The sequence below is a fragment of the Apis mellifera genome, linkage group LG1 (assembly GCF_003254395.2).
Source record: "Apis mellifera strain DH4 linkage group LG1, Amel_HAv3.1, whole genome shotgun sequence".
Classification (NCBI taxonomy): Eukaryota; Metazoa; Arthropoda; class Insecta; order Hymenoptera; family Apidae; genus Apis; species Apis mellifera.
In genome coordinates this window covers 20,544,283-20,555,853 of record NC_037638.1, presented here as the reverse complement: position 1 = coordinate 20,555,853, position 11,571 = coordinate 20,544,283, and the positions used below count along the sequence as shown (strand labels likewise).

Genomic DNA, 11,571 nt, shown 5'->3' with positions numbered 1-11,571 from the left:
TTTTTAGATTCTAGAATCATCAAATAATATTATAGATATTATTATAATATAGATAAAAAATTTTTAATCATTTAAAATGAATTTCATTTTATTTTGTATTTTTACATGTTCCATTTTTTTTGTTGATATATGATGACTAATATAATATAATTTGATAAATCAAATTAATAGTATAGATTTTTCTCTAGGAATATAATAATAAATTGTAATCTAATATTATTATCAATCTTATTAGAAATAAATTAATTATATTTTTCTCTTTTTGATATTTGATAACAAATATAATTATACAATATTTGATATAATGAAATTATAATTATTTTTTAATTTAAAAAATTAGAGATATTTAAGACGTGATATTTAGGAAACTCAACTTATAAATGACTATATTGCGTATATGATATTGCATACCATATTACATATATATACTACGTAACACATGAAGTTGGCACAAAATGGATGCTGCTTGCAAATATATCAGTTTCAATTAAACATCGATTTACAAAATGGGAAATCAATTAGTTGGTATTGCACCTAGTCAAATATTTCCAGTAGAACATTATTTGACGGATCATAGTGATTTATTATTCGACGTAAAGTAAGTATTTTGATCTAATATGAATAATTATAAAAATGATAAAGTCAACACATTCTTCAATTTTCATGAATATCTGATAACATATTTAATATGAATTAAAATATTTTTATAAGATCTCTTAATAAAAAAAAAATCATTATGATATATTTCATACAAATCAAAATTAAAATTAATATGTAATATGTATAAAGAATAATTGTATATTTTTGTTTTCTTATGATTATTTATGCATATAGCTTAGGAAGTACTAGATTTTTTAAAGTGGCTCGTGCCAGAAGTCAAGAAGGTCTTATAGTAATTAAAGTTTTTGCTATTCATGATCCAACACTTCCATTGTCTACTTATAAAGAAAAACTCGAAGAAATTAGATCTAAATTAGCATCTGCTGTAAATTGTCTACCTTTTCAAAGAATGATTGTAAGTATATTTATATGATATTTATTTATTATAATATTTATGTTATGTAAATTATAATAATTTTTACTATTTATAATTATAAATAATTATGTTTGTATAAGCTCACAGAAAAATCAGGATCAATAATGAGAGAATATGTGAAATATTCTCTTTATGATAGAATTAGTACCAGACCATTTTTAACAAGTATAGAAAAGAAGTGGATTACCTTTCAAATTTTATATGCTTTACATCAAGCTCATAAGGTAAACTAATATTTAAAAATTTGAAATTAATCAAGTTAAACAATTTCAGATATTAAAATAATTCTTAATTGATTAAATATAATTTTTATATTAAATAATGAATATAAATGTAGTTCCTTTATAAAATGTACAATAACAAATTTAAAATATTTTTTTTATTCTACTATAGTTTGGAGTTTGCCATGGTGATATCAAACTAGAAAACATTATGATAACTAGTTGGAACTGGATTTTACTCACAGATTTTGCAAGTTTTAAACCAACTTATTTACCTGAAGATAATCCTGCAGATTTTTCATATTTTTTTGATACTTCTAGGAGAAGGTATGTGTGCAAATAATATTTTTTTTATAATTATTATCTTTAATTTATTGTGATAAATTATAATTCAATTATTACTACAGAACATGTTATATAGCTCCAGAACGATTTGTGAAAACACTGTCTTCAGAATTAAATAATACATTATTATTATCAGAACAAGAATTAAAGACAGGTGATTTACATCCAATGATGGATATTTTTTCTGCAGGCTGTGCATTAACAGAATTATATAATGAAGGACATTCACCATTTGATTTTTCTCAATTATTAGGTATGTATAAATTGTGTATAAAATGTATATAATGTTATTGTATTATATTAAAGAATTGTGTTATTATGCTATATCAAGCATATAGAAACAATGAATATTCAGTGAGTAAGCATTTGGATACAATAGAAGATTCTGGAATACGCGAACTTCTTGCATCTATGCTAGAAAGAAATCCAGCAAATAGAAAAAGTGCTGAAATTTATCTAGCTCAAGCTCGTGGAACAGTATTTCCAGAATATTTTTATTTATTTCTGCAACCATATATGCTTATTTTCTCTGCTGCCCCAATTTTATCTCCTGATGAAAAAATAAATAGACTTAAAAAAGATATTGGCAATATTATTAATATTTTAAAAGCAGAAGAAAATAAAAAAGTAAAAGCTGATATAAGAAATATGGAGGTTAAGATTGATCAATTTGAAAAAAATATAGAATCAACTAAAAATGATTCTGGTCACAGTGAAGATAATACTATTGTAGAAGTTGATAGCGATCAAAGTTTTGACAAAACTGATATGAATCAAATTGATTCAAAAACTGTTTCAATAGAAGATTCTAAATATGAAAAACAAAAAGATCAGCGAACAGAAGTTAAATTAATTGAAAATCAAAATCAAAAAATGGATTTAAAAAATGAGAAGAAAGCTTTATCTTCGGAACCTGTTGAAGGATTAGTTATCATTACTCAACTTGTTACTTCATGTATAAGAGGTTTGCATCATTCTCAATCTAAATTACAAAGTTTAGAAATATTACTTGAACTTGCTGAAAACACATCAGATGAAACAATATTGGATAGAATCTTGCCTTATATTGTAAGTATTTTATAAATATTATATTAAATTAATAATTTCAATATTAATACCAAAAATGTTTATCTAATATTCATCATATATAGTTTCATTTAGTTCATGATCCTGCTCCAAGAGTACGGGTGTCAGCTATACATACTTTGACAAAATGTTTGCATCTTGTAAAATCAATTCCACCATCAGATGTTAACATTTTCCCAGAATACATTTTACCTGGTTTAGCACATATAACACAAGATGAAGCTGTAATTGTCAGAACTGCTTATGCAGAAAATATTGCACATTTAGCACATATTGCATTAAGATATTTAGAGAATGCTCATTTATCTAACTTAGGTAACAAAGAAGGTCCAAAACCAAGTTATGATAGTGAACTTCAAACTTTGCACGAAATGGTAATTAATTAATTTTTTATTATAATATTTATATATATATATATATATATATATATATATAAAATATTATTCTTTATTTTATTAATACTTATTAATATTTATCAATTACTTAATAATATTTTATATTAAAATATGTAATATGTAATATTATTAGGTGCAACAATCTGTATCCATGTTATTAACAGATCCTCAGAATTTAGTAAAACAAACATTAATAGAAAGTGGAATTAATAAATTATGTGTATTTTTTGGAAAACAAAAGGCTAATGATATTCTGCTTAGCCATATTATTACTTTTTTAAATGATAAGGAAGATAAAGAGTTAAGAGGTTCTTTTTTTGAATGTATTGTTGGTGTAGCTGCTTATGTTGGCTGGCATAGTAGTCCTATTTTAATGCCTCTTCTTCAGCAAGGACTAGCAGATCCTGAAGAATTTGTAACAACAAAAGCTATTAATGCAATGGCAACTCTCACAGAATTAGGCCTCTTACATAAATCTGCTCTTTATCAACTTTTATATGAAACTATGGTTTTTTTAGTAAGTTAAAATTTAATAATATTGATTAGAAATAGCACGCTAATAATTTTGATTTTAATATTATAGTTTTTACGAAATTCAAATAATAACCATTTTTTTTTTTTATCTTGAAAATTGTAAGAAATCTAAGTTTTAAAGAAAAATTATTTAGAATAATGTCTTTGATAACATATATATCAAAAAAATAATGTATCAGAATAATATAAGAAATAATGTATCAAAATCATTAGCAAGATTAATTACCAAAAATTGTAATTGTTAATAAAAAATATCACGAATTTAAAATATTTCATAGGTACATCCAAACTTATGGATAAGACATGCAACTGTTGGGTTTATATCTGCAGCAGCACGAACACTTAATTTAGTAGATGTTCAATGCAAAGTTCAATCAATGATACAATCATATTTAAAACATCCATTAATTCAGATAGAAAAAGAAATTTTGTTATTGGAGGCTTTAGTATCTCCTATACCAAGAATTGTTTATGATTCTGTTGTAAAATATAATGATATAGAAGAATTATTTCAAAGTCTTGAACAGAGACAAGTTGCACGAACGAAAACATTGCCAGGAATGGTTCCACAATATAGTGAAACAAATAATTCATTACGAAATGTAAATTGTAAATTTTATTCATAAGCATATTTTACTTTTTTCAAGAAATTTAAACAAAGTTTTTAGCTTTTCAGACGCTTAAGTTCAGAATCAATGACTGAAATTGTTGAAGATCAATTAATAACAATGAAGCCACATTTAATGAAAATTAATAAGTATCGAAATTCGGTGGATGCGAAGCTGAGTACAATTAAATCAATGGAAGGAAAATTAGAATTAAATACTATGAAAGACAAGATAAGACATCATATAATAATATTATATCCTGATACAAAATCCGATTTAGGACTTCCACCATTTAAACGATTAGATCGTAGAACATCAGATAGTGTTGGCACATATGCAACAATGAATCAAGAATGGCGTACAATGTTTGCAGCTCAAGATAATATTCAAGTAATTAAAAATATATGAGCTATGTTTATTAAATTTTTATAGAATTATAATTAATTTTTTTATAATATAGCATACTGTTAAAATGTCAGATATGACGGGAAGTAATGGAAGTCCTAGTCAAAGTTTACATGGAGGAGACATTCATTTATCACCACAACATAGTTTGTCCGATATGAATAGCATAAATGATCATTCTCTTCATGAACGTTCATATATTCAATGTATGTGTTTTAAAAATATTTTAGATATTAAAATATTGCATATACAAAAATTTTTATGCAATTTTGCAGATAGATGTGCACCTTGTAGATTGGAAGTAAGACAATTGACATACAGAAAACAAGAACAACATGCTGCTGCATTAAGAGCACAACATTGGGCTGATAATATTGCATGGCAAGCTGGTAATTAATATATATTTTTTATAATATATATTGATATATATATTTTATATATATATATATATATATATATATATATATATATATATATATATAATATTGATACAATAAATGTTTTTAATTAAAAAAGGTTCAAGATTATTACCAAATGGATGGAGACCTCGAGGAGTACCAGTTGCACATCTTCATGAACATAGAGCTGCAGTAAATAGATTAGTTTCTATACCAGATACTAGTTTATTTGCTAGTAGTTCTGCAGATGGATGCATAAAAATATGGGATGCAAGTAAAATGGAAGGTCGAAACATTGCTAATCGCTCTAGGTAAATTTTTTATATAATATATTCCATATGTAATATATTTTTGTATTATTTTTAATATGTAATATCTTTATATTATTTTTTTAATTTCATTAGACAAACTTATATGCATAGAGGTGGTCCTTTGGTTGGTTTAGCTATATGTGATCAAGGACAATCATTAGCAAGTTCTGCTAGTCAATCAGGAACAGTATTTGTTTTACGAATCGAATCAAATTCTAGTAAAATGAGTGTTATTGGTACCAGACAATTAGATCTTCAGGTAATTAATTGTATAAATTATATTAAAATATAATTTATTTTTTAATATTGATAAATTAATATAATTTTGGATTATTATATTTAGGAAGAAGGATGTGCAGTTGATTTACAATATTTAGATTCGGGTTCACAATCAGTTCTTGTATATGCATCATTATATGGTGCATTAGTAGGATGGGATTTAAGATGTCCTGGTACAACGTGGCGTTTAGAGAATGATTTAAAACACGGAGTAATTACTTCATTTTGCGTAAATAATTATCAACAGTGGTTAACTCTTGGTACTAGTTCCGGAGTCCATACGTGCTGGGATTTACGATTTCAATTACCAATAACTAGTATTAAACATCCTACAAGTAAATTTACAATTATTTTAAATTCATATAAATTTATATAAAATAAGAAATCAAATAATTTTTAAATTTTATAAAATATTTTCAATTTTAGGTGCAAGAGTAAGAAAAGTAATTACTCATCCTACTGAACATTCATGGATTATTTCGGCTGTGCAAGGAAACAACGAAATTTCAATGTGGAATCTTGAAACTGATTTTCGACAAATGGTACTTTGGGCATCAAGTGCACCTCCTCTTAGTCATTCACAAGGTGGTCATAGTGTATGTGCAATGTATTCTGGATGTATTGATCGTTCAGGTTTTTTATTAGCTGGTGGTACTGATATGAGATTACGTTTTTGGGATTTAAATGCGCCCAATGAATCATATGTTGCATTGCCTGCCGCTGTTGATGTTACTCCTCCAAATTCATTAGCATATGAGTTAGTATTCATAATAAAAATAATATAAAGTTTACATTATATATAATATGATTTAAAAAAATTTTTAATTTTACAGACAACGTTTAATTGATGGAACTAATGTAGTACAAGAAGTTTTAGCTGGAGGTGGTCCTATTCCATCATCTGGAGGAAGTAATAGCATTAGAACGAGAAATTCTGAAGAAGGTGGTCAAGGTCCAGAAACTCCGCCATCTGGACATCATGACACAATTTCTGCGGTATCTATGTCAAATACTTGTATTCTGACTGGTAGTACAGATGGATTAATACAAGTTTGGAAATGATTGTTTTCTCTTTCATCATGTCATGTTCCAAGACTGTATGTAATGTACAAATTTTTCTAATGTATATTTTTTCTGGAGAAAACAATCTAATCGAACATTAAGATTTTTATGATTGAATTCATGTGCTACAGTAATTCTGTGATTTTTATTTGTACATAATATGTAATATAGATGAATAGTAAATAAGATCATTTATAGTCGTAACTATTGTATACAATGCATTTCTTAGAGTATAAAACTTAAGTTACTTTAATAGAGTGATTTTTGGGTAATATAAATGATTTATTTTTCTACGTAAAAAAAAAAAAAAAAAAGAAGAAAAAGATGAAAGAGCTTGATGTATTATAATATATTAAGATCAATTAATAATATTTAGCTTTAAATAATATAATAGCAATGATTAATTAAGTGGACATAATACAAAGGAAAACGTATTATATTATATTAATGTACAAAAACATCATTAACAAATTTATCCCTTGATACATAATTTATACTGATAGATATATATGACTGCATACTTTTATGTTATTGATTACATAGTAAACTTATATACTGACTGAAATACTCATAACCAGTGAATATCTTTGTATATTCTCTGATATTGTTACAATAAATTCATATTTTTAACGCATATTTAAATAATTATTAAATAATTTAATTATTTAAGGACAAATTGGTACAGAAGGATAAGGCATTCGATCCGGAAAAGCATAAGGATCAGGATTTATCGTTCTACAAATTTCTTTCCATCTTTCTTCTCCTCTTTTTCCTTGTCGACGTTTTGATTGTTGATTTTTATAACTTAATGGTTGATAAGTATAGTCTTGTTGTTTGCCAAAAAGAATTTCAAACCAAGGAGCTGCATATCCAGTGATGATAAACAATAAAAATAAAAACAAAGTTTTCATTTTGCTAATTTCAATTTCTTCACTTTAAAAATTAATAAATATCTGAAAAAAGCATAAATAAGTGAATATACAAATGCATACTTATTTATATAAATACATAGATTTATAGAAATACATAGATAACATTTATAAATTTTTATGCTATCAAATTAAATAATAAATAATTACTTATTATATATTTATACGATTGTTTTGTCTTTTTATTTTTAAACTTCACACTTTTTGAATAAATTGATTAAACTAATATTTTCTTTTTTTACTTTTATTTTATATTTGTTTAAATATAATCAATGAAAATCTTTAATGCAAACATTCGGTAATTTATATTTTTCTTTTTTTTCGATTTCTGAAAGAGTTTAAACTGATAACTCGCGGTAACAAGTATACTTTCGCAATGATGCTGATGAATGCTTGAACTACTGTTTTATATATCAACTCTATCCTACTAATTGAAAAAAATATAATGATTAGATTTGTAAACACTTTTACAGTTATCTTTAATTCTTTTATATTTTTCTGATTATGAAAACTAAAAATTGTGAAAGAAAATAAGTAAATTAAATTCACATTAAAAAAAAACATGAATTTTATATAATTTTATATAAAAAAAATAATCAAATTAATATACATTTTTATCTATTAATATATAATATATTTTTTATATTAAAAAGCATATATAAAAGTAAGTTTTTATTTTATGATATATTTTATAAAACGATAAAGAAGCATAGCGCAATATGACATTTTTCTGTCATTGATTTTAAAAAAGATCTTGGATAGATAGAAGATATCTATTTATTATCTGATGAATTAAATAAATTTTGCATTCATGACACATAATCTTTTTGCATATTCTATATGCGTATAAAATCTATCACAATAGAATATGCGGTAAAATAACTATTTAATTATAGATATATTAATTTATTGGAATGTCGATGTACACCAATTGCATTCCAAATTTCTAATTAAAAATGCTTTATATTAAGTTACTATTGTAAAAAAATTATTAAACTTAATAAATTGATTTTGTCTTTTTGTTCATTTATGTTCCTTTATTTGTTTCGTTGAATGCAATTATTTCATAGAGATATAAAATTATCATTGACCCATTTATGAAAGTCAATTAAATTATATTACAAACTACATAATAATTTTAAGATTGTCTTACATTTGAGGTCATTATGTCAAGATTATATGTATATATATTTAATATAATACTGATATATAGGTCTTTTTTTGTTGATATATATAATATATATTAATATAATAATTTCAATCTGTATTTAAGAAAAACAATAAATATTAAAAAATTTTTAAGAAAAAATGTTTTAATTATATAACATCGAAATACATTTTGATTATGATTAATGAAAGATTGCATATATTTAAATATGCAGAAAAATATATATTACATATAATCATTTTTATTAAATTTGATCATGATTAGCTATTACTTGATCATGGTTTTCTATTATCATAATATATATTTTTTTCCAACCTATTGAATTATTAATATTTTTAATAAAGAAAGTATGTAAAGACATTTAGTAATTTTGAATTAAAAAATTTTGTGATTTTTTCATTTTGAAATGTAATCAACTTTTGTAGTTATTATTGATTCTTGAATTTAGACTGATAGATTTTTGAATTTAGAGCGATAAACAAATATAGATGATATTAAATTAAATTCTTATTTTCACATTATTTAATTTACTCATGTTTAATTATCACGCGAAAAATGATTGATGTATATATACAATACATTTTCTTTTTTTCCAGTAATTAGAATTTTATTTTTTCTAATAAATAAAAATTTTAAATAAATAAAGTGAAATAAGTGAATGAAATAATATATATTTTATGTATATTGGCCTATTAATATTCTTTGCGAAACTCGTGTATAAGACACATGAATAAATAGCTTTTACATATAAGATGTTCGATGAAAAAACGTGATTTGTATAATTTATATGTATGAGTTTCTTTTTATTAAATTATTTTTTGTTTTATTTAAGATAAAAAATGAATATTATTTTTTCAATTCAAATTTTTGAGAATAATTATCATAATTTAAAATGTGAATTTCTATAAATAAGAATATATAATTTGAAATAATAATATTTATATCAATATAATTTATCCCGTAAATATAATTAAATTAATATTTAAATTCAAAGTTTTAATGCAATAAAATATAAATATAATATATATAAATATATTTGATGAAAAATTTATAAATAGTAATATAATTATATTACTATTATATAGTTATATACATATAATATAATATATAATAATATATACAGTGATTAATGTTTATTAAATAATGTAATAATTAATTAATAATAATATTCGTTAATTATTATTTAATAGTAATTATTTAAATAATTATCATTAGTTAGATACATAATTCCACCATTTTAATAATATCAATTTTATATTGTATATTATACATATTATACATATAATATATTTTTTATTATAAGATTGTGTAACTCAAACACAGTTTATATTTATTTAATAATGATAATAAAATATATTGGGATAATTGGAATTGGAAAATTTTTTTATTTCATAAATATTTTCATTTTTAATAAAATAATATAGTTATAAAACATGTCTTTTGTCAAATTTAAATAATAAATAATATTATATATAAAATTATTAACAATTCAATCATGTTTTAGAAGACACTTTTTTTAAAATACAATTTTCATATCTATAAGTGATTTTAAAATTTTTGATATATAATATTATTATATTTTTTAAAATAGTCTTTTTTGTAAGATATAAATAACACAGGCAAGAAAAAATATAAATGCCAATGCTACTAAAGCTTTATCAGTAACTTCCCTTCTACCATATTTACCTAAAAGTTTTCCAGATTGAACTATAGCTTGTTGTTGATGTTCTAATTCATCTTTAGTACTGGTAACTTTATCTGATGATATTACTAAAAAAGTTTAAAGTAATAAATTAAAAATCACATCTTAAAATTTAAAATATATTATAAAAAAGAAATTACATACTTAATGTATCTAATGTATCTGCGCTTTTTTGAGTTGTTTCAGCTAAGTGTCTAGATATACTTAAAAGTTTATCAGAGAGTTGATTTGATGTATTTGCTAGACTTTTCTTGTCATGTCTTCTACGAATAGCAGATTGTTGCTCTTCAGGCATAGAAAGCAATTCTTCTTTAGCAAGTTTATCTATTACACAAACACTAACAACATTAGCTTTACGAAATGCAGCTAAAGAAGTATTAAGTTGTTGTTTATAAACATCTACTTCAGCTAATAATTCTATTCTTTTTTTGTCTGAAAGTTCTCTCTCTGCTATGGATGCTAATTTATCTATAGATGATTTTAAAATTGCTATTTTTGCTCTGCCTTCTGCATTTAATTCATTAAGCAATTCTAAAGGACCAGTACATTGTTGAATATCCTAAAAAAATTTATATTATTTTATAAATTTTTTATATAATTTTATATAAAAATTTAATTATTTTTTTTTTTACTTAACCTCTAACAGATATATAACATATTATTATCATAATATCAAAATCAAATTTATATCAATAAATTATATTTGTAATTTATTTAATAATAATTATAAGAGTAAATTTATCAATAATCTAATTAATATACATTATCATTTAATGTATTATATCATTTAATGTTAAGAAAGTTAAGATTCAGGTTATACTAATTCTTATGAAAAAATTTGTATTTAAAATAATATTTACTTGTATTAAAGCCGTGACTTGAAGTTGATTTTTTACAATATCCTGGTGAATAAATTCTATTGCATGATTTCCAGTGTCCATTGGGGCACAGTTTTTTTTATGACAATTTCTTATTTTGATTTTTATTGTATGTAAAAACGGAATGTGACTTTAATACTGATAAATATATAAATGTAAAATGAAAATTCAAATATTAATAATTCTTAAACTTTTATGACAATATAAAATATAT

At 22.9% G+C, this 11,571-nt stretch overlaps 2 protein-coding genes across 4 annotated transcripts; one reads left to right on the top strand and one right to left on the bottom strand.

The window, feature by feature from the left end:
- The first annotated feature begins 344 nt into the window (after positions 1 to 344).
- LOC726562 (phosphoinositide 3-kinase regulatory subunit 4) lies at positions 345 to 7,584 on the top strand. 2 transcript variants are annotated; one of them, XM_026439745.1, is made up of 18 exons: positions 345 to 598; positions 835 to 1,015; positions 1,117 to 1,260; positions 1,430 to 1,584; positions 1,665 to 1,855; positions 1,934 to 2,670; positions 2,754 to 3,062; positions 3,217 to 3,600; positions 3,896 to 4,219; positions 4,286 to 4,615; positions 4,686 to 4,836; positions 4,906 to 5,019; positions 5,147 to 5,339; positions 5,433 to 5,598; positions 5,683 to 5,953; positions 6,045 to 6,375; positions 6,452 to 6,614; positions 7,351 to 7,584. In XM_026439745.1, the coding sequence occupies exons 1-18, from the start codon at positions 507 to 509 to the stop codon at positions 7,555 to 7,557; spliced, it is 4,443 nt and encodes a 1,480-aa protein (XP_026295530.1). In that variant the 5' UTR covers positions 345 to 506; the 3' UTR covers positions 7,558 to 7,584. The 2 variants fall into 2 exon arrangements, with proteins under 2 accessions (XP_026295530.1, XP_016767240.2); XM_016911751.2 differs by lacking the exons at positions 345 to 598; positions 835 to 1,015; positions 1,117 to 1,260 and having other exon boundaries at positions 1,444 to 1,584; positions 1,679 to 1,855.
- On the bottom strand, positions 7,056 to 11,528 carry LOC552153 (vesicle transport protein SEC20). 2 transcript variants are annotated; one of them, XM_624532.5, is made up of 4 exons: positions 11,340 to 11,528; positions 10,624 to 11,038; positions 10,464 to 10,547; positions 7,056 to 7,633 (listed from the first exon to the last, which is right to left on the bottom strand). In XM_624532.5, the coding sequence occupies exons 1-4, from the start codon at positions 11,418 to 11,420 to the stop codon at positions 7,623 to 7,625; spliced, it is 591 nt and encodes a 196-aa protein (XP_624535.2). In that variant the 5' UTR covers positions 11,421 to 11,528; the 3' UTR covers positions 7,056 to 7,622. The 2 variants fall into 2 exon arrangements, with proteins under 2 accessions (XP_624535.2, XP_006571365.1); XM_006571302.3 differs by lacking the exon at positions 7,056 to 7,633 and having other exon boundaries at positions 10,335 to 10,547.
- Positions 11,529 to 11,571: the final 43 nt, after the last annotated feature.